We start from the raw sequence: 24,734 nt of genomic DNA, 5'->3' as shown, positions 1-24,734 counted from the left end.
GCTTACAAACCTGACAATGGAACCTACATTTTTAAATAGGTGCTGCTATTTGGTTTTCCTTTCCTTTTGTTTTTTCTGATTGGCCAAGTTTTGAGCAACCACTCTGTAAAGCTGAATCACAACTGTGAGAAGACAATGACCCTAGCCACCAAGCACTGCCAAGAGAAACACAAGATGCTCAAATACGTCATGGCATCAGGCTCTTCACAGACTGAAAATTGTGCCTAATGAGAAGAGCAAAGAACTGGCTGGTACAGGGTCAGAAACAGGCCTTCAAAAATCCTCACAAATCAGAGACTTTTTTCAGCTAGAGTACTACTTCAACTAGACTACCCCATGTGTCATACCAGAAACAAAAAAACAAACAGCACAGACCAACCAGCCAACCAAATCATCAAAAAGGCAGCATTTTAATGGGACAGATCTTCATTTTGCATAGATCAGATATGTTACATGTGAGATCACTGAAAACTGCTCATAAACATATCAGGTACCAAAGTTCATCTGGGCAAAATCCTAGGGGGAAGGAAGAGTTAGGATTTGTGGAAATCCGGATCTTCTCCACAATCTTTTTTTCCTTTTCATGAAAAGGCAGATAAGAGAATTGCTGCTGATGTTTTTTTTATCACTGAATCCTGGCAACTCAGACATCTTTATAATTACTGCATGCATTTCCTTAATCCTTTAGCCTAAGTATTAAAACATTCTCCTAATAAACTGACTCTACTATAACTAATAGCTAAAAACTTTGAAAACTCATAATTACAGATCTTTCAAGAAATATGGATTTGGACAACTCATTTATTTCCCTCCTTTCTGCTGAAGAAAGCTGTTATTTCAAGGTAGCAATTTTAGGTTTCTTTTTTTCTTAGGTGCTGAGTATTCTACCAGAGTCTTGCTTGGAGGTAAAAGAGGGTCGAGTTCTCTTAAGGTTTGCAAAAATATTAAAAAATTTAGAATTTACTCTGCTTCTAGAACTCATGCCTTCAATGACCCAAGGGTGTTGGCACTGTATTTACAACAGAATTCAAAAGGACTTGTAAGAAGCAGAATGATAAAAAGCTCTGAAGAGCAGCAGCACTTAGAGATCTCATACTTCCCAGAGTATTCAGTATTACATCCATGCCTGTTAGTTTGAGATTAGTTTGAAACAGTGGCAGGGTGCAATCAGTTCTATGATGAAATTCAGTCATCCATCTCTTGTTGGTACGTTCTGTCAGACATAGGCAGGCCAGAGATCACATCTCTGCCCAGATTCTACTGTCCCATAGTGCAGCCTAAGACAAGTGCCCTTGCAAATTTTTTGACCTCATTTCAGTGTCTGCTATAATATCACATTTAAAACTGGAACACCAGATGAAAGCCCCCTGTATGAAACACTTCACAGTGCTAGCCATTAAACACGGAGGTGGTATGTGATTACAAGAAGATTAAGGTCATGTGGGCAAGTAATGGGAAATGGAGGGAACAGAAGGGGATGGGTAAGTATGTGTAGAGCATCCTTGTTGACTATCATGGACATTTTTATACTTAGGACTACAAGACTAATGTACTTGTGACCTATCCATGCTTAATAGGAAAGCTATATTCTAGTGAAAATTAATCTGCATCATGTTTGCTCACAGAAAAAAGTAATTTCTCTGTCTTGAATTCTTAAGCTGTCTGGTATAGAAGCCTGCGTGGAATTTCCAGGGAGGTGCATGATCTGCAAGGGGAAGAGTTTGGAAAAAGTAATAAGTAATCATTCTGCTTGCAGAGAGTTCAAATTAGCTAGAGGGTCCATACCTTCTGTGGATGCAAATTTTTTAGCAGAGCCAATTAACGTACATGCAAGTATCTGTTCAGTGTGTCAAGCTCTGACTTTGAAAATAAAGGATTTCTTAGCTGGCCCACTTTTATTTTAACCTAGTAAAAAATATACAGTGACAAGGTATTCCAAAGCTTCCATAAATGTAAGTTAACAGTTTCTCTTACTCTGCCAGATGATATTCTTGTCTTCACCCCCAACCTTTGTTTTTAAGTGATCTTCGGAGATAACTTTCTTCATTCTGAGTTAATCAGACCCATCCTTAAATTAATTTCTTTCCTATTCCACAAAAAGACTCCCTTGAGTTGTTTTTTGTTTGCTTTTTTTTAAAGTGAGACCTCAAGAAGTTGATGCTAACAAGTATAAAACATGGTATTTTTCAACATATATAATAGGGAATAAATATAGCTTTCAGCATAGATCTTATGTAAGTGCTGAAATTCAGCAGAATACAGGCAAGCTTCCCTGCCAGTAGCTGCAAGAGCTCTGGCCAATTTAGAAAACTAACTTGTGGAAAACCTCTCAGTTGGCAGCTACAGTAAGTGTCATTAAAATCTTGATATTTACCCTTTGAAAATAATTAATTTTACCTCTGTACTACAAGCATTCCCTATACAAAGACATTCCTGTGCCAGTCCAAAAATCCTAATTAATTTCAGAGGGAAATTCACAACATCTTAATGGATATAAAATTTTCAACATAAGCAATTGACCTATATTTGCATACTTGTCTGAGTTAATAGCTTAATATTTCAAATATCTTTTGAACAGTAGTTGGCAAAGAATGGACATTTATAGAAGAATTTTCATGCTATTTCCCCCTTCAAGGCATTCCAAAGAACACAGTGAACTGAATATAATAATTAGGGAAAGATTAGGTGAGTTAAGAAAAGTTGAAGACCTTTCAAAAAATTAGTCCCATCTTAAATCTGGCAGTGTTATAAAGTCATGTCTCATGCTGTGATTTAAGCATTTCATAGTTCTAATTGTCTATTGCTGCAATGTCTGAAAGGGGATCAAAATTTATTCAGATGTACTTTCTTGTACAGCAAGTTCAATTTTTGGACATCTCTCAGTTTTTAAAGTGGTAATTCATCTGTGTATCTTCTACTAATTGTTTGAGAATCCCTGACTAAACACTTAAATGGACTTTTAAAATACCCATTACTCATTCTTTTTCTTTAGGACTGAAAACTAAACCTGATTAGAAAACAAACTCCCACTCACTAAAAAGTTCTGATTTCCTTCCAAATTTAAGCAACAACAAGAAAAAAAAAAAAAAAGAGAAGACATAAACTGGAGAGAGATATTTTCATTTCCTTAGAGTCATAAGTATCCCAATGTTCAGCTAAATCACCATACTAAATTTCAAAATTCAGAAAGCAGCAGCCTCCACATGAATTTCTATTTTTCCTGATTATATATGTCTGTAAACACTGTACACTATCTATATAGCAAATCAGAGCCCCACACCTATTGCACCTATTATGCACTGAAAGTATTCTTCAGTTTTCCAACACCATCTGTCTGGGATCTGCTCAGGTGAGTGACCTGCTATTAGAACAGATGGGTCTCTGTATAGGGAAAAAACCAAAATAGTGGTCAAGCAAACCCAGTAGGGCACTAGATGACCTTCAAAAGCACTCTCTTGACCAAAGGGAAAGGATACTGGGCACATCAGGAAATTGTGGGCCATCACAACTCAAGCTGATGGTTTGAATCAGTCATGACAGTGGCTTCAGTTTGCATTTTCCACATCCTCTGCATCCTTTTTCAGGGTACTGAGGCTGTGGGAGATCACTCCTTTCTCTAGCTTCTTTCCCCCAAAGCATGAGTAAGCAGCAGGCAGAAGTTTTCCTAAAGTTAATGCATGTGCAGGTTTATTTTATTTTAAATTAACTATGATTTCCTAGCTAAAAACCTTTCATCAAAAAATTTCTGAGGGAAAAAAATTAGTTAATAAGGTGTTAAATTCTAACTTTTGATTCCTAAAAAACATATTTATGAGAAAATATTCATGGTTTTGTCACTTTTTTCTTGTACTGTCATTAGAATATAACATTGATATTTTAATGCTTTATATACTTGACACAAGGTGGTGGCAAACTGTGATATTTCAACCTTTGCATCATGCTAACTTCATTTGCTGTTGATTCCTATTAATTCTTGTTTCTTAGTGTCAAAACCAGATAATATGACAGTTCTGGTAAAATGTAAGAAGATGCATAAAGAAAACTTGTTATATTTTCTAGCAACAAAATTTGCAATACAAAGATTTAGCATACAAAATTCATTATTACAATATTCCAAAGGAAACAGGCAAAGACACGATGACAGGTTAATCTTTATATATTCATATAGAGCCCAATGTAGCCTCAATATTAAGTGTAAAATGGGGAAGCCATATACATATTGTACATTTTACTTGAAATTTGCCTGTTAGCTGGGAAACTGCTGAAAGGTGGGTAGAAAAAACTTATAAATATTACAAAATATTAAAGAAAAGAAAGTGTTACAGAAATATATATATATCAAGACAAGCCTTCTCTTAAAAAAAAGGCAAACCCTAACATTTCCCTCAACATTGTATCTGACTGGAGAAATCACAAAAAATGCTACAACAATTCAGAAGTGAAAGAAACTTTAATATTCAAGTACTTATTCAAGAAGAAATTTATCACCTCCTTTATGGCCTGGGTAAGAGCTCCTCAATGCACTGCCCATTGTGCTGGCCAGCTCAGCCAGAAGCCACAGGTGCAGGAAGGAGAGAGACTCGTGAAGGGCAGGGCCAAGGTTTTAGTTAAGGTGTATAGTGGCTGTGAATGTGAAGGAAATGAGCTGGGCACATACCTTTAGGAAGCATGAGAAGACTTATGATGAGAGAGAGGGAGAATGAAAAAAATACCTTGTTTCTTTCGTATCTGTACTAGTTAGATATTCAATGCCTGCGCCAGAAATTCTTTGACTACTTATCCTTCTGTAGATAACACAGGATAGGTCATAACATGTGAACAAAACCTTCACAGACCTCTTGCAGTTTGACATATAACATATCCATAGGCTTCAAAATATTTCTTCCCTAAATAAAGATTTTTGCATCTGTGAGGATATTGTTTTAGAAAAAGACTCTATATTCAAAATTAAAATGTTATAAAATGTGTAATTTCCAATATTATTAAAGGAAGATAAGAACTCCAATAATTTAGTTAAAGAAAAAAGAAAAATATTTTCTCTGCTGAACACTTCCAATCACTTAAGTTTTTTAGGTTTATTCCTAAATATTGAGTAACTGAAATTTCTATCTGACAACCGAGGGAAAAAAAAGAAAGGACAGCTTTCCTTGAATTAAATTTCAGCATTTCTGTATAGATTAAAAAAAAAAATTAAAGGAGAATTGAGAGCAGTCATTAGGAATGCAGATTTTCACTTGCAGCCATATGTGTCATATTAATTTCAAACTGGTTATTCCAAAAAAGAGTAAACTCTCTTGTTACAATTTGAAACATTTTTTTCCAAGTAACCTTACACATCCATTAACATTTAATATCAAGGCTTAATAAATTCAGAAACAAAAAATACAATATGATTGTCATGCCATAATAAAGCAGACCTAAATTTTTCAGAAGACAGCTTTCTGAAAGAATGTCATAGATTTACTTCCTGTTGCCAAAGTCAACCTCTACTTCTGTTCACAGCTGCCTGTAAAATGCTGGATGCCAACTGACCAAGTTCTTTGCACAGTCCTAGAGAAAAAAATTCTATCTTGAGCATCCAAACTTTATCACATGATTGAGGTTCAGTAGTTATTTCAAACTGAATGGAACCAAAGGTGCTTAACACATCAAAACACAAGTCATACTGAGACCTGTAATTGGACACTGATGTCACAAAGTTGCTCAAAAGAAAACTACCAGAGAAGTGATTCCTTCTCCAATGTGAGAAGGAATTCTTGTACTAAATAAAGCTGCTAAATTTATTATATTTGTTATATATTATTTATTATATTTATTAGAATTTATATTTATTATTGGATTAAAGCTGCTATATTTATTATTGGATCCTAAAAGTCAAAATTCCAAATGAAAATTTCTATCTGTGACCATGCTTCAAGTGTATCACAGAAAACTCTGATGCTTTGTTTTACATAAAAAATAAAAAATCCAGGAAGAAAATGGTTAAATTATTCACAGTTTAATTTATTTTCATTATGAGTTTTATCCCATGCTCTGCCATAGTAACGTAAGAGCTAAAAAATACTTTGGGTATATTCTCTTTGTTTGTACAAAATAAAGTTTGATTAAGTTATGATTTCTTGCAGTGAAATAATTTGATATCATCCTACAAATAATTTCCTGCAATTAGCTTATTCTTAAACGTAGTTGGTATTTATGTTGGACACACAAGGAGAAACAACCCAACAACCAAATAAAAAAAACCCAAGGGAAAAAGAAAAACCACACACACAATAATTTATAATTTTTTCTCCTCTTCTGAATTTCTTAGACTCTCAAATTTAAAACATTTCTTGACTGCTGAAAAAACTGCTGGCTTAAGTATATTATTTAAAACCTTTAATTTTCCTAACTTTCCTGAATTCTGTTACTGATTATCTGAAAAGAAGACACAAAAGAAAGACAGATATATTAAAAATATGTTTATCAGGGGAACTATTTACACAGCAATAATTATCAAGTCAGCTTCATTTTTCCTCTGCATCCATTTTTGTTTTGATTTATTCGATTTGATGCATGAATTATCATATCAATTAAGTAACTACAAAGTTTTCAATTAACAGTTGTACCCAGATATCATTAATAATGTCAGAGAATTTGCTACATCACTAACCAGATTGTTTAAAAAGGAAAAAAACTAATAGGCATCCATTTGCTGTTGTCAATTTAATACCCTTGTTCAAGCCTACACAAACTGATACTTTTATTGTTGCAGCTTTTAGAAACGTAACTGCAATTTAAAATTTCATTTCCTATGTACAGAAACACATCACAGGAGCTCTACATTCAAGTATGAATAGTGGTCTTTTGAGTGCACAGTGCCAATGCCCCCCAGCCTTTTGCAAAACACACGACAGACTTTTTCTAGCTCAAGTCAGGGGCTGTATAGCTCAAGCCAGGCTCCAATGGCAGACTCCCATAATGGCTTCTATTCCTCCTTTGGTTTCTATATACACATACAAGCTGTTCCCTCTATTTCCAAAGTAATTACATTCACCTAATTAATGTAATTACAGCTTCAAAGACTCACACCTTCACCTCACAATTCACCAAGTACTAGCTAGTATTTGGGCTAGCCCAAGTACTTATTCTGGGGCAGCAGATGGTTTGACTACAAGTATTCACAGGTATTTTTGCTGAAAGAACTCATTGAAAGCTGCACTGCCAACTACTCTTGCATCAGAATGAATCCAAACATATCTATACATAGTCCTGCATATTTTATTTTAATTTGCAAACATACAGGATTACAGTAACACAGCTTCCCTCATCTAACTAGTGGAAATTTGGGGAAAATGGATGAGAAAATAAAATGAAATGTTGCAGGGTTTTAATTCAAACAACTGCTGCTCTGCGTCTCCTGTGGTAATTTGGAAGAATGTATCTTCTGTACTCCTCTATAGGCCAATAAACAAAGGGAAGGGGGAAACCATAGAACCAAACTGCATCTCATGTGAAACATCACAAGAGCAATACATTACAGAGCTGCCTGAAAACTGCAATCTCCATGGAACATTTGCTTTCTCTTTTCATCAGTCCTTTTCAATATACTGTTAGTTGCATTACACCTTGAAAATATGTTGAAAACCAGTAATACAATTCCATGTATCACTGTGCCAAGGTAAACCTATACTGGAAAGGTTGTGGGAGGATTTACTAAGTACACATACAGGGCTGGTATTGGCTAATATACAACAAATAAAGAGCAGTCAATGAAAGATTTGACAGCTAATTTATTGTAAACAGTGCTAATTTTGTGGGACACAATTCCTTTTCATATATAATGTGGAGACCTAGAAACAGCTTGACAGCCTTGTAATTCTTTGCTGTAGTCGAATGATTTTTTTTGAGTTTGGTATTGCTGTTTTGGGATCTTTGTAAAAATACAGTAATTTTAATGAAGTACACAGTGAAACTAACATACTGAGCTCACTCTTTAATAGCAATAGAAATTCAGGCTTAGTAAATGCAAAATAATGTCATTTTAAACCAGTAGCAATATAAAAAAGATTTTGTTTAAGTGGTCTTAATTTAAATACCATCTTTGCACTCTATGGTCTATTGTCACAGAAACTAAACATACATGTCACTGGAACCAGGCAAGTATTTTTCTGTTCAGAGTAATTACACTGTACAGAAACTTTCTTATAAATGAATAACATTTTATAACATTTATAATTATTTGATAACATTTATAATTCTTTACTTTATAACATTTTATTAATATTGTATAACATTTAAAATGGATTGTACTCAATACATTTGCTAGTTACCTGTTGGGATTTTTTTTTTCCAATAACTCTTACTGCTACTTTTAACTGGAATGTATTGGATTAATGCATTTTTTAAGACACATTTCTCACTTGATAAAAAAAGAAAAAACCAAAAAAACCCCAAACATTTAAAACCAAATGTTCATGCAGAAAAGCTTACTTTTGCTCCTTGAGATAAATCAAAGGAGTATCTTCAGCAGAGCTGTTAACTATCTTAAGCAATCTACCCAGAATGCAACATTAATTTACAAATCTTCACTGAGAGAATAGAAATATTTTACATTTTAGTATAAACTTATATCATTAACCAGAGAAATAGTAAAATAAAAAGAACTGATAAAAAAAATACCAGCTAAACTGAAGTTAGCTCTAACCACAGTAGTTTTGAATTGCCTTAGTTAAATATTAAATGAGTGCAGAATTCACAGGACATTTTATGTTAATTTTTACAGCCCACCCTTGGGCAAAACTGCTGGGATAAGAGTAACAGCTAACAATAGCAATAAAAAAATTGGAAGCAACAGCTAACAACTAACAATAGCTAGTAAAGCAGAAAAGTGACCATAAATTTGCTGTGTGAATAAAGACTGGGAAGGTATTCACCTCAAACTGATCAAGAGGATGACCCCAATGAACTAAATTAAGCGGTGCCAAATTAATTACAAAGCCAGCTTTCAAAAGAGAAGTCAGCTTGAAAAGAACTGTAAAAGTAGGACAAAAATTTGTAATAGCAGGAATTAATAATGCAGTACAAAGAGCAGTGGCCAACACCTGGTTTTGACATGCCAGAGGTCATCTTGCTGGTGCCACAACCACTGCAGAGACCAGAGAGAGCACAGATCCCCTAGGGGCTGCCAGCAGCCTGCAGCCAACTGCTGGGCTGGCAGTTTGGGGTGCTGGAAGGAGGGGAATGCTGGAGGAGCCATGGCTTCCAAACTTGATTTCCATAAGGGGCAACATGCTTGTACCCCATATATCCCTGTACACATGTATCTCTAGAGAGGGCGGTTGAAACTTTTGGGAGTTACTTATAGAAAAATGTTTAGAAATTTTTACCTGCTTATTAATGAGTTTTTAATTCTGATTAATCTGTAGGATTGATCCAGCATACCTGCTTCATCTACTGTCAGTCAATTACATGTCATTAATAAATCAATAAACTGCTTCAATATTGTAAATGCAGCACTTCTCCCCCTTGTCAATCTACATGTGCTTAGGATCCCACATTCTAGAAGAGACTCAAAGATGTGAAAAACTGTACTCACGTAGTATGATCGGTTAAGGGGCAGTGTTGCTCCTCCTCTGGGTAAAGATTTGCTCCTCTTCCAAGTTGCCACTTGAATGTCTTTGTGATAGGTCGGGAATAATTTCCTGACATCTGTTCCAAGGCTGGTTGATGCCATCCACACAAGTCTTTATCTTCAAAGTCACAGACTTCCATAACTTTAGAGATCAAAAGAGATTACTCATGTTTATATAAAAATTGAAAATAATTAGTCATGTTACAACCCAAAAAGCAACATGGAAATAGGATTCAATTTATAGTATCTGTGAATACTGACACATTACTAACACGCAAAGTTTTTTCCTTTCAGATAAAACATGAATTTTATATTTCCTCCTCTATAAGACAGATTCTAATTTTGGGAATATACCAATTCCTTTGCACCTCAGTGTCTACCTTCATGTGAGTTCTGAACAGCTTTCAGGTAATTCTAATAATCTGTCATGTAATATACACGGAAATTCTTGTAAAATTAATCAGCCAAGAACCTGTGAGCTGCTGTATGGTTCTGTCTCCGGTCCTGCAGACTGATGACATTAGCAAATCATTGTACATTGTCTACAAAGTCCATGACCATAACTCTAAAAAAAAAAACAAAAACCCAAACCAGATTTCAAGCGGTCCTCACAAAACTTGAAAGTTACATAAAAATGCATCTATTTGGTCTTACTAAAAAACCATGCAGCTGCCTTCCGAAGAGCTTTTGCTTCCTGAGCATCAAAGTGAGCTCACTACTGACCCTACTTAGGGTAAAGAAAACAATTTTATTTTCCATTTCTGCTGTGAATATTTATTCTCCAGCACATGGTCCAAGTTGAGTCTAGTCACTCTCCAGAACTTTGTAACAGATTATTACACTTAAGTTTAAGTGACTGCAGTGAGACTTGTACAAGGGAAACAAGAATTTATTTTAACCCATAAACTCATAAAAAATGCTGAATCAAGAAATCATGGTTTCTTGGTAGAATGTGCCTGATGCTTCCTTCCTTGAAGGCTAAAAATGGTAAACTAAAGAGAGAGTGAGTTTTGATTTATAGGTTGTATATCCTCACTAAGAAGCAAACTGCAGCCAGTGTGATCTCATGGGTTGCCCATATGAAGATTTGTGATGTTTCCTGAGAATGATGAGTTGCATTAAATGCTTATTCCTCTTTTTAACATGCTCTGTAAACATTATACTTAAAGTGCCTCTGAGAAAGATAACACCTTCCTGTGATCATATTTCTGTTTCAGTCCAGACATTTTTAAGTCCTAGTCCAGCATTGTCATTTAAGTGATAAATTCCCATCTTAGTGATGGGAGACCTCAGATAGAGCAAATATGTAAAGGTGTATCCTCCACAGTATTTATCTTCCTTAGAAGAAAAAGATGTTTTGTAAGATAATGTTTTGAGGGGAGAAGTATTCAGAGGGCTCTGCATTTATGTTTCAGGCAAGATTTCAATGGCTGGTGTTTTTTCACACTATAGGAAACTACTGTGGCACTTAAAAATCAGATTCATTTCTTCCAGTTATTCCCACATAGGGAATAGCCATAGGGAGGGAATGATACTTATTCTCACTGAGCCCTCAGCCCTAAGAGAGGTGATTGAATTCCCTTCACAATGTGTAGTGAATTCAGAGTTTTATTTTCTGTGACAATAGTTTTGCTTGCAAAGGCTGATGAGGTCACTGTCTCTAGATGTCTGTTCCCCTCATTAACTGGATTTGGTACTTTCAACTACTGTTCTTTGACGCAAAAGGAAGTAATTAACAGTTTCTAAAATGCTACAGTGTGAACTGCTGCAACTCAGAAGCAATCAACAATTGTCTTAGATCTTTAGGGGCATCATGTGCGGACTTTGTCCACTGTCCCCCTTACAGTGCTCCATTAGACTATCAGAGCTTTACAGGCTGGAACTCACTTCTGTGTCGAGTAGGCTGAATTTCACAATTATTGCTGATGCTGAAACAATTTTTGTATTAAAAAAATGCCAAAAACCAACCAACCATCCAACCAACCAACCCCCAAATTCATTGAAGTAGTTAAGAAGTAGATACTGTTCTCCCAGATGTATACCCCAAAGATGAAACTCCAAAGTTTTTCTCTCTTCCAATCTGAACTAGTGAGCATTTTAAGAAAATAATAAAATTGTCATGTATGGTTACCAATCATTAGGAAACTGAGGATTCCTTCCCCTACCACATTTCAGTAGCAACTTTAATTGAAATGTTGAGTCTGAATCAGAAGGCAGAAAGGGCATTATATCAGACATATTAAGAGTAAAATGTTACTATGTTCCTGGGGAAAATCACATTAAAATAGCATCTAGGTGCTAATACCAAATTGGGTAGATAAGATAGAGCTGCTAAAGCAATGTATTTAAGACCCACAAACTAGTAAGGTAGCAAAGAACATGATTTGATCCACTCACCACAAGCTGATTCATCAGACTTATCAGAGCAGTCAGGTCTGAAATCACACTTCTGGATCATCTGGATGCAGTGGCCAGAGGCTCGACAGATAAACTCCTTCTCTGTGCAGTTGTTCATGGGGAGCGTGGCAGGAGCTGAAGTTCCTGAAGTAGTTGTAGAAATAGTGGGCAAGTCTCCTTTAAAAAAGGAGCCAAGAGGATGTTGAGAACCTGGACTTAGGCATTGCAGCTTCATAATGATTTCTCCCTGTGCCACTGCCCCCCTTTTCCAGAGTATGGCTTTACTGGAATCGTGCCTGGACAGCTGAGTGACTGAAATGCTGTTCACACTATCCACACAATCTTTGACACTTGCAGGATTTACACCTCTTGCCAGTCTTTCAAATTTGGATTAACCCGGTGAGTAATTTCAAAAAACTGATGCCAACACTCACACAGCAATCACAGAAACTGATTTTCCCTGTGCACCAAGGCCAGCAGATTATTTAGATGATAATGGCATTCTTCAACATGTTGATTACTACAAGGGACTGTGGAAATTACTATGTAACCTTCTTACCTTGTAAATTTATCGCTGAAAAAAATTATTTTCTCATTAGAGAAATTATTCTGAGGTCATCACCTTGTTTCACCACCTCCTTTATATTTCATTCAAACTCATTACCACTTCTTTCAACTCAATTGTCTTTTTTTGTCCTCCTATTCTTTACTCTGCACCTTTCTTCAAGCTTACTCTCTTTTCTTGAAAATCTTTGCTATTCTTGTCCATAAAAGGAATTTCCATTATAAAACTCCTTTTTAAAATTGAATAATTTATGAAATTATTAGCTGTAGTGCACAATGCACCTGAGCAATACACCTGAGTAAATTAAAAAGTACATGTGAAGACTTTTCATATTAAATGCAATTGCTTTTAATGCAATTAAATGCAATTAAAAATGCAATTAAATGCAATTAAATGTCTGGGATAGCAAGGATTTATTTATTTTTTTATCCCTAACAGCTGGAGCACTAATACTGATAATAAATTACCCATTTCTATTTTGTAGGGTAGAAAGCAAATCTATGAAATTAAATAAATTATTTTCCAGTCAAATGAATGATACTCTCAAAATGACCTAAAACTCAAACAAAAGACTTAGGGGAAGAAATGTTCTGAAGTAAGAATTGTACGAATTGATAAATTTATCTACAACTCAGATTAACAGCAAGGACCTTATTGGTCAGAGATTTTTAAATACAAATGCCACATTTAAGGCTCTGCTCCTGATACACTGAAATGGAAGAAGAAATTCTGAATAACCATAGCCTTCACAACACCTGAAAAGAAAGGAGGATCTGATACTTCTATTTTGAAATAATTTATTTTCTATACTTTATTGAATACCATTTTGTCCAGAGCAAGCATCACTGATTAGCCTTTGGTCAGGGCATTCAAATGATGTGCTGAAGCAGTACACTCAAGGTTCAAAAGATTCAACATTTTTCATGTTACTTATGAGAGACTTTAGCACCAAGCTGTCAAGCCCATCTCTCCCTGTCAGTATTTGGTCACTTAAAGTGGACCTAAAGCAATCGGGCAGTGCTTGATTCTAGTGCAGGGACAGGGGAACTCTACTTTTTCAACCTGATACTACTGGTGTTAAATATGGTGGAATATGCCATAGCTGTTGTCTATTTTGCAGGCTATTGCCACAGTCTTTTTGATTTTTTTTTTTTTTTTTTTTTTTTTTTTTTTTTTTTTTTTTTTTTTGCTGTTGGAATATTTTTTATGGCATGGAGGAGATAAAATAAGGACAGAACCCTAAGTTATCTCAAAAATTGCTCTCAATTTTAAAAATATACAAAAAAAAACCCCCTTGATTCTTGTTCACCATTATACTTCAGTATTTTCAATTTATCTTTCCACACAAAATGTGGATTTTGCTTTCTTAGTTATGAACTTTGAAGCTCTGATCCTCTATGTTTCCCAATTTCTTGTTTAGCTTTAAAGTTTTCTTCATAACTAATTTGAAATTATTTATGGATTTTCTGATTAGTTATTTTAAGATTTTCTGCACTGAATATAAGACAGAATCCATTAACTGAGTATTTACAAAAAGCCTTCACATCCAAAATGCTATAATAACTGCTTTACCATGTATAAATATAGTAAAACACTAGATAATTCTCTGCAAAAGAAATATCATACACATTTGATATTCTTCATAGCATTAATTATATCTATAAGACATTTTTTGGAGTAGCAGAACAAAATGCATCTACACTAGGGTGTTTTAGAGTAAATGCTAGGATTCTAATATTCAGACATTGTTTTAAATTGTTTGCTGCTCTACAGCCCTGTCATGATTTTAGAGCAACTGTCACACCATATATAACCCTGCACTGCCTGCTGCAGCGACAATAGCTCCCTTAAAATCTATTCTGTGGTGAGCTCCACATCCTGAGTCTGGTGTCTTGAAGTACATGTATTTTGGGATATAATATTTTACAATTCTGTAGAGATTGTTCTACCCTTGGTAACAATGACTTTTGACAACAGGTTGCTCTATCACCTGAACTATTTGTGTGCCGTCACGTGAGAGCAATTGGCACAGTAAATACATTAAGAACTATTGGGGGGAGGTGGAAAGCTGTATCAAAATGAATTGGCAGAATGAAAGTTCAGTTCCTTTACACACAGCCAAGTTTCTTTTACCTTCTAAGACTCAAGATCTAAAAGTGTATGGAAGCTGCACACTTCTCATTAAGGATCTCTTTTGGACCTTACATGCACAGCAGAACCTATTTTGTCCTGATGCCCAGATGTAAGAGTATGAGGAGCAGAGAAACAAGCCTGGACTTCCTGACTCACATTTTCACCTGTTTTTTACTTTTCTAGTAGCAATATTGACAAATGATAGCAATGGATCAGCTCACAGCTTGGAGATGTGCATTTTAACTCTTACCATTGTAAAGAGTACAGCCCAGAAAAGACACATCATCAAGTCCAATGTCTCCAGTGAAACCATCTCCCACGATACCCTTCACCAAAATCTAGGAAAACAAGAATTACAAAAGCATTTTTCAGTGTGACTTCCACTTCTCATTAAATATTTCTTTTTAATTGATAGAGGAGTAATTTGCCATGTTTCTCACTTAAAAGAGATTAAATTTGTTCTGGAGGATATAGTATATTTAGTGACCATTTACAAAAGCGATTAATTATGATCAGCTTTCACTGGTGGTCTTATTAATCATAGTGAACCATAACAGAAGAGTTGGCTTCACAATGGTGTAGATTCACTGAAACATCACTGTGATATAAAATGATGGCAAGACATTATCATAAGTGGCATATTATGATTACCTACTTTGGTACTTACTGCAATAACATTAATCATGCTTAAATATAGCACCATTCATGTAAAAAAATATAGACTCATACAAATTTCATTATGATGAAAACAATTAGGCAGGTAAGAAATGAGCTATGGAACCTTTTAAAGAAAAATATTCTACTGTTTCATTAGACTTGTCAATGCTGTATTTGCTTCATTATTTTCTACAGTCAGGGAATAGGAGAAGTTGGTGTTTGTGAAATACTCTCTGGAAGACTAAATAAATCTTCTGTCTGTGGCTGAGTGATAAATATCTAGCAGGTGATTAGTGAAAGATTTGATAGGAGTATTTTTAGTTTAACTAAATAATAAACCCCTATTTATAAAAATATTAAAGCCTTCTCAAACCACACAAGGAAAAAAGATGCTTTTTCTGATCCAACAGAGTTCAAAAATTATTTCTTTACCATTGTTTTAAATCCTTATTTTACATGCTACACACACATTCAGTTTCAGAAATGCTGTATAAAATTTATAATGTAGTTTTTTTCAGTTTTTTCCTCGCTTAAGTAAAAAATCCCTACACACTAATGAAGGAAAAATAGTGGCAAAAATATGAAGGTTCTGCTTCAAAGTACTGTTAGTTCTACTATTTTTGTTGTAATTTATTTATAAAGAAAGGTTATATTGAACAAGAACCATTTTTCATATGATATATACAGAGACCTTTTAAACATTACACTTGAAATTTATGATCCTGCAACAGGAGGGAAAAATACTTAAATGATGCAAGGAATGGCCTTAACCCTGTAAAAGTAAAAGAATAATATCAGTCTAAATATGTTAACACTGACAAATTTGTTTCTGCTGTTTTGAAGTTGCATGTGAATTGTAGATTTATTACTGATGCTGACATCAACAGAGTAAATAAAAATGATTACACTTCATTTATATATTATGTCCATTAAACAAAATAAATGACTATGCTAAAAGAAGACAGGTAAATGTCCCCTACTATGGATATGCTCCAGATGGGCCATTTTAGCACAAAATATATTTTATGTGAATGACAACAATAAATGACATCATTGCTTTTTATTGCTCTCACAGCAATATGGTATTCTTATTTTTCCCTCAGGATATCTACAAATTTTCTTTACAATGTTACCCCAGGCTTTTGGGTATTTTAGATTAAAATGGGGAAAATGCTACAGTACTGGTACCAATAGCAATAAAATGGTTATGAATGGGAAACAGGACAAACAAAAATATCTCCTATTTGGAAAAGCCACACAAGGAAATTTATTATTCCAAAATGGCAAATCTCCTTCCACGGTAATGTTGACTGGCAAACACGCAGCTGTTTAAATATAATTTTCAATTTGTTTTCAAAGTATAAATTATTATCTACCTGCAATTAATTACTTATTAATTAGCTCAAATTTAGAAAAAGAGACAGTGAGTTAATTTAATTACACAGCTACTACTAAGATAAACTCAAACACCCTCACAACTACACGATTTTCCTTGGGATTGGATTGTGCACTTGTGAATGTCACTGTGGGACGTGCAAGGAGCTTCAGTGTCCATATCTGCCTTTGCCCATGTCCCCAGTCCTGACAGACACATGACCTGAGGAACTGCTTATATAACATCTTCCACCCATATTTCCTTTAAGAAAGCTGCACCTTAAGCAGGAATATATTTTTAAAAGGATTAAAAATATTCAAAGTTAGAAGTGACAGGACACAGTTCTCTAGGAGGAATTAAATTCAGAACACCCTTATACAGATTATCGTTATGATTGTGTTGTTTAAAATCTCCCCACCCACATTATTTTTCTTACATTTCTCTAATCACCTGGGGAGGCCAATACTTTGAAATATAGCATGAAGTCATTAGCAACACAGAAAATGTAATAGTGCCATAGGTATACACTTAAAACTGAAAATAAAACCAATTTCTGAGATTAGAGCCTCAATACATAGTCTCTCGGCAGCTGTGGCTAAACTTTGACCGCTTTAATAAATTTGGCAGATGTAATTCTGCAAACTTCATAAGGTATTATAAAGCAACCTCTAGGAAATTCATCTGCTGTGAAACTCATTTCACATCACATTTGTTATTTCAATGAGAATAAATAGTTCCCAATTTCATGTTTTCAGAAGTCTAAGGTCAAGACTCAATGAAATCTATAAAGGTATCAAAAGGTACTTGACATAAAGAAAAGAGGGGAAAAAACCCAACTCCATGAAAAAAAACTGCATTAGAATGACACACTGTATACATAAAAAGAATGATCCCTTAAGATTTTGAACAAAATAGGCTTTTGAAGAGTGATGTCATGACAAGTCTTAATAGAGGAATTACAATAGATAATGCTGTTCTGTACAAATGCTCAATTTTTACAGTGATGCTCATTTCTGTCAATAGCCAATTTCACTGAAGGTTGCCAAAGTAAAATCTTAATTTCTATACAAGCATAGTTTAAGATAGAATGGAAATAATTTCAAAAACTGTGGCATATTCAAAATTCTGAAGGTTTCCAAATGTCTAGAAAATAGTGATATTAGTTCAAATGTATTCAACTTGTAATTTAGACAAACAGTAACTCAGGTTTGTCACAGGAGATGTCAACAGGGTTATTTAGTGATTTTTATTTCTAGTTAGAGCACGGTAATTTAAATTAGGTTTCTATGAAGATTTCTGGCAAGAAAGCATTTGATTTGGTTTGAATAGGAAAGAACAGCCACACAAATAACTGCCAAAACACTTTTCCATAAAAAAATTTGTTGCAACTTACTAAAAGCAAAGTCACACACATTTCACTACTCATCTCTGAAGTAAACTACCCCTATGTTTTAACGCTAGGGATGAATAAAGAAAATAGTATCATAACTTTTCAACAAAAAGCAATAAATTCCTTATGAGGTGATGGAACTTTTGTAATTACAGACAAAGGAAAAGACAGAGAACAGAGCATCAAATCTTCCTTTTTTAAAAATATTTTTATCCCATGATTATGTCACAAGTCATGTCATAAGTCTTCACTTTAGAGTAATTTTTTCAAGAACACATTAATTTATTCCTATAATAATTTCTCAAGAAGTACATTAAAAGGGAAACTATTTATAAGAAAATACAATTCTTTCATAAAAGGATTTATTCAAAAAAAGAGAAACTTGATTTTGAATTTTTGAGTAGTTATTAATTCACATCAAATAAGATATTGACTGCTTTGATGAGTCCAAACATAGCAATTTATTCTTCCTTGGTTCTGTTTCTCTGCTTCCTCAGCTTCCAACAAAGTAGGCACTGTAGACTTGAGATTATTCCCCCAGTCTCTCACTTAGGTGTCCACTGGTTGCATTCTGTTTATGTGGCACTGACCTGTTCCTCTGTACCTTCTGCAAAACAGTTTGTCTTGGGAAAAAAAAAATAAAAGGATGCCTGGGTTGTCACAGTCTGTCCCAGCTTTCCCTCTCTTGGGGGGAATGATTTAGGTAATCAGAGCTGTTATGAGCTGCATGGAACCCAAAAGCAATCACAAGTGGAGACCTGCCATCAGCTTCTGAAATGATTATCAACACTGGGTCACCAAATCATTTAAATCATACCCAGTGAAAAGCTCAAGATCACACTGCCCTTCTTCAAAGCTCATCAGCCCCTTTCTTTCATGACCATTGAAAATGCTTTAGAAATTAATGTCTCAAGACTTCAAAAATTGAAATAAAGTCCTTTCACACAGGTGTCCAAATGAATTGTTACCAGCATTCTTAAGGCTACACACATCAAATATGAAAAATCTTGTGTCAAATATTTGATGTTTTACAGTGCTTGGTTTTACAAGATACTGAAAAACACTAGTTCTAGTTCAGTAAAGCACTTTATCACACTTCAACACAAGCTTGTGAACCCTCATGCTGATTTATGATGTTTTTCACAGCATTTCTCTAAAGTGCAGGGATAAATCACATTTCTATCCTGTTTTAGACTATTCAGTAATATTGGTGGGATTAATAACTACATATTCTGGGAGTCTTTACTTTCCTGTATTAAGGTCACAAAACTTCATTCAAGAGAAAAGATCCTGTTGTCATTCTGTAATATTAGCACTGGAAGAAATATTGCAGAAATACTATATTGTCAGTGCCTAAAAATTTCTGAGATTCTAGTTTTATAAAACAACATATTTAGCCTGCTCATTTGAGAAACATCTATATAGCAATTATAATTATGAAACTATATCTAAACTACCTTAAGTTCATGGTTAGTTTTGACTTATCTACAAGGATATACAAAGTCTGTTTTCTTTTCTCCCAAACACAGATTTTATATGTAAATAAGTAAAACAAACAAACGAACAAAAAACCAGGATTCTGGCAGTTACTATATCAAATACCTTGGACTTACGGTCCTGAAAGAAGTATCCCACATTGACCAGGATGACTTGTTATGACCTGAGTATTTCTGTCCCCCCCTTTTGTACAGTAGAGCATACCAAAATATAAAGGGCTGCAGAAAGACATCTTGACATCTCTGTCTAGGGAAGTCTGCATTGGGCTGAATGGATAGACTTATCTGATCTATGCAGTGCTTACTGCTAAGGCAATACTTCCATGATGAGATAAGGAGCATCCTAAGAGGAGTCACTCACTGCTTTCTTTTCAATGCTTGTGAATACACTTGTGGTAATAAACAGTCTGTTCAGCAGCAAATGCTAATGAGCAAAGGGATCATTATTAGACCTTCTGCCTAATGATGAGGACCTTTCCTCATGCAAAGGATTTTTCCTGACTTAGTTACATAGAGCTGCTGCTCCTACATCCATGCATATAGCCTTAACCTCCCAAAGTAAGGAAACAATAACATAGAGATATCAGCAGAACGCGTGGGTTGACATGAAATCCTGTCTTCATTACACTTAATGAGAGTTTTGACATATACTTCAGTGGGAGGAGTGGATTTCTACATTGTTTCTTAATTCTGCTATAAGCATACTCAGTAAACAAAAGGATTGCAAAAAAGTATTTTTAAAACTCTCTGCTTGGTGTAAGGCATAGATTTATGGAAGGAAATTTAATTAAACCTTCAACAAAGTACAGCTTTCCTGTGATCTTCCTGTTATATTTTCAAAGATATTGATATTCCTGCTATATTTCCTAGATCCAGTTAAGCCATGAGATAAAAGTCACTAACATTTTCCTTCTCCTTGTAAAGTCATCCAAGTTTTATTTTCCTGTTGGGCAGTTGCTGATAAGTAAGATAGTATTAGTAGTAATAAGTACTAAGTATTAGTATTAGTACTAAGTAGTAGTAGTAGTAGTAGTAGTAGTAGTAGTAGTAGTAGTAGTAGTAGTAGTAGTAGTAGTAGTAGTAGTAGTAAGTACTAAGTATTAGTAGTAATAAGTAATAAGTAAGATAGTAAGTAAGATAGTATCAATAGGAAATGTGAAACAGTACTCTTAATTTTCAGGGAAACAAAACTCCTGTCTTACATGATGCCCCTTGAACAAAAATGGCCCAACACAGCCTCTCAGAGGGATGGGGGTTCTGAAAGAGGGTGAAAACTTTTCATTACTTCAGGTTTTCCATATTTAAAATATGGGCAGAACTTGACAGTTCAGTAGAGAATAGAAAGGCTATTTTTATTTTATGTGATTTCCTTTGAGCAGCCTGCATGTAAATAGGGACAAAAAAGGTAAAAAGCACTCACCCCATCCTCCTTCTTTTCTCCCCTCTCAAGAAGAATTGCAAGGAAATGATAAACATGAAATTAATAATATAATTTTCATTGGAAAAGGCATTATTAAAGGTAGATTAGAAATTCTTATTCCTTGTTCCCTATGTGCACGTGTGACTTGATGACATCATGACAAGTTTTCCACAGCACATCAATAAAACAATAGCACAAAGAATAAATTATTTCTATTGTTAGAGCGGATTATCTATTTAGTATTCTGCTAGCACTGAACAAAAGGCCACTATCTTTCTTTAAGACCTGAACTAAGCCCACAAAATTTTCTCTGAAGGTTTATACAATGTATTTTCCTGACCTCATGTGATTTCCTTGTTTCCACAGTTTTCTATGCTCAGAAATCCATTTATCAAAAATGGCAAAATTATTTTTTAGGAATGATTTTTTTAAAAAACTCATATTACTTCTTTTTCAAATACACAACATTGTAGGACACATATTTTCAGCATGAAAATTCTCTGTATTTCACTTCATACTGTAGGTATTGAATATTCTTCACTATCAACACAAAGTTCACCACCAACCACAAAGTCTTAAATTTGTTTTTCACCCTTTCCCACAAGTGCCTTGCTACCCATGTTGTCCACTCTACGTGTACATTGTTTCTGACCTAGACTGTGGACTAGTTAGGAAACCTGAGCATGAACTGCCCAAACTAGAGCCTATACAAGCTCTGCATGAAGTATGAGCATGAGATTAACATGAGATATGTCATCTTTTGTTCCTGGCCCTCTACAACCCCTTGAGGCTTGTTGTGAGGATGGGGCATGGTGGAGAGCTTTGGTATAGCAGCTCTAATTCTTGCACTTCTTACAAGTGCAAGAATTAGAGCTGCTATGCCAAAGGACATTGTCACTTGAACAGGACAGACTTGGACTAATCCATATGATTTGGCCTGGCAGAACAACCTCTGGAACAGCTCAGCCCCCCTGAAACTGTCTCTGCACATCACACCTGCCAGGATGCATTCTAAAAAGGCAGGAGTGTTAAACATAGGTAAGAGAGCAACTTTTTGGAGTTTTTGGGTATGTAATTGTTTTTGGTTGGCTGGTTGTTTTTTTTTCTTTTTTTTTTAAAAAATAACATACAGAATTGTGTAGGCTTTTCCCTGGGCTTCATACAGAAAGTGTGGCCAGCCAGCTATGAGAGGGGATTCTGCCATTCTGCTCCACCCTGGTGAGCCCACACCTGGAGTACTGCATCCAGCTCTGGATTCCCCAGCATAAGAGCCACATGGACCTGTAAGAGCCACATGGACCTGTAAGAGTAGGTCTAGGAGAGGGCCACAAAAACTGATCAGAGCCCTGGAACACCTCTGCTATGAAGACAATATGAAAGATTTGAATTTAGGGAAAGGAAGGATATATGGAGACCTTCTGGCAGCATTTCAATACTTAAAGCTGGCTCATAAGAAAGATGGAGAGAGACTTTTTTCCAAGACTTATACTGACTGGACAAGGGACAACGATTTTAAATTGAAAGAGAAGAGATTTAGATTGGACAGGAAGAAAGAAATTTTTTACAATGATGGTGAGAAGTGTGCTGGTCAGGTTGGATGAAAATTTAAGCAACCTTTTATCTGGTGCAAAATTTCTCTTCCCATTCCAATGCATTTGGATATTTAAAGGTCCATATTAGCCAATTAATAAAAACTTGCTCCAGAGCCAACTACACATTAAACTGTGGAGGGCCTGAAACTACAGGCTGTACAACGTCACACTGAAAACTAAATGAGAATAATTACTCTAAACAGATTAGAAACCAACAGCACAATGCAAATGTAAAAGCCACAAAATATTGTGCAGTATGCAAAGAGGTATCAGGGATGAAAGAAGCCAATAAACAGATCAGAAACAAAGAAGAATAGTCAGAAAAAACCTACTGAGAAGCCGCAAATGCATCTAGATGTCCATTTATTTGAAGTAATATTGGAGGAGTAAGGTGGAACAAAAGCAAATGGTAACATTTAAAGGACAGGGAAAAAATAAGAAAAAAAAAGAATTCCTGAATACTAATCTCAGCAGTTTATTAGTGGAAGTTCAAAGGAGAAGAGTAGGAGAAGGAAGATGAGGAGTGATAAATTGAAAATTGAAACTGAAGCTGTTTTTTGAGTGGAAATCCATGCTCTCTAAATCTTTGTGTGGAAATTACTAGCAGGGAATGGATCAAAAGCAATAACATAAAAATGATCACAAGTAGGCATTAGACACATAATAAATGTCTTAGAGAAGTCCTTGATAAGTTCAGAGCTGCTTCAACACCAGATTTTAATGAAAAATATGTATCTGAGCAGCTAAACATTAACAAACTCCTGAAATGAGTTTGAAACAAACACGGAAATGAGGCCCTGAAGAAGGGAGCAGGTAGACAATCAAATCAAGGCAGAAGGCTAGCAACACTTGACAATAACAAACCCGGTTCAATAAGGGTGAAAGTGATGGCAGAAAGTCTGAAATCACAGCTAGAATATCAAAAAGACTGAGCCTCCCAAGGCACCAAAAGCTCTGTGCAGCAGAGTGCAGGACACAGATGTGCAGTGGCAAGGTTGGCCGTCCACAGCTCAGTGTGTGTGTCCCTCCATGGATGGCATCACCCCCAGCAATGCCACACCCTGGCACACAGGGGTTCCACCCAGACTCAGCAGTGCATGGCAGGTGGGAGGTTGTAGCCTCATAATTGTGCTTCTAGCCCTTAACAGACTTTGCTTCTGATAATTTTCCAAGTTACTTATTGACTTAATTTGTAGTTTTTTGTATACAAAACATTCACCAGCAATGAGCTGTACAACAATAGACCATCCTAAAATAATATTTCCTTTTGCTTGGATTGTGTAACATCATGATTTCATAGAATACATCTCTTGTCTCAATTCAGAAAAATCACTAAGGAACTTTCTCTATGAAGCTTTTTTAACACTGTTGATTAGATGTTACTCTGCTAAATCTCAAGCAACTCACTTCCTGAAGGGAACACACTTTACCCAAGTGCTCTAGAAAGGGTCAAACATTTCCAATTTTTTTTCCCCCCAGTAAATACACAATTACTTTGATTTGTTTTCTTTCTTCCTGCGCTTTCCACACTAGGAAATAGTACTTCTCCCTGGAACAATAAAGAGTAATGGACACTCTTCCAGAGAAGTTGCAGACAAAGAAGTTTGGTTAAGTTTGATTAGCTACATGCTCTGGAATTCACCAGTATAAGTCCAGAATTTTAACCTGATGCTTATCAATTAATGACTCAAGAAGACTGAAAAATTCACACAAGTCTACAAAACTATCAGTGTTACAAACCTATTAAAATTTTCTGAGGGGCTGTAAAATGGGATACAAGATCTAAATTTGTAATTTCCATAGTTCTAAAGCTTGTTATGTAGGAAATAAAGTTGTAATTATTCTTACATAAAAGATATTATAGCTAACAAAGAAGACTAGTGAGTCATTATCTTGTCTTAAATAGGTAAAAAGGGTATTTAGTTTACTATAAGTCCCCCTGTACTATTCTTTTATGAAATATAATTATCACCACTAGAAATGCATGAAAGAAAAATGCTACATTCTGAAACCTCAAAAACTGCCACAGCAGAAACTTTCTGTCTGAAACAGAATCCCAAACCACTATAAAAATAGTTTTTAAACTGGAGTTACAC

The 24,734-nt window shown here is 35.1% G+C and overlaps 1 protein-coding gene across 1 annotated transcript in view; it reads right to left on the bottom strand.

Annotated features, from left to right (window-relative positions):
• Positions 1–24,734, bottom strand: part of MALRD1 (MAM and LDL receptor class A domain containing 1) — a gene marked incomplete at both ends in the record, with an annotated part of 238,466 nt that overhangs the window by 144,449 nt on the left and 69,283 nt on the right. Inside the window, 3 exons of the mRNA XM_084210137.1 lie at positions 9,578–9,755; positions 12,011–12,220; positions 14,959–15,046. Of these exons, the coding sequence (XP_084066263.1) occupies positions 9,578–9,755; positions 12,011–12,220; positions 14,959–15,046 (476 nt within the window). The remainder of the gene's footprint in view (positions 1–9,577; positions 9,756–12,010; positions 12,221–14,958; positions 15,047–24,734) is intronic.

The sequence above is a fragment of the Fringilla coelebs genome (assembly GCF_963513975.1).
Source record: "Fringilla coelebs genome assembly, chromosome: 1".
Taxonomy (NCBI): domain Eukaryota; kingdom Metazoa; phylum Chordata; class Aves; order Passeriformes; family Fringillidae; genus Fringilla; species Fringilla coelebs.
This window is presented reverse-complemented; position numbering and strand designations above follow the sequence as displayed.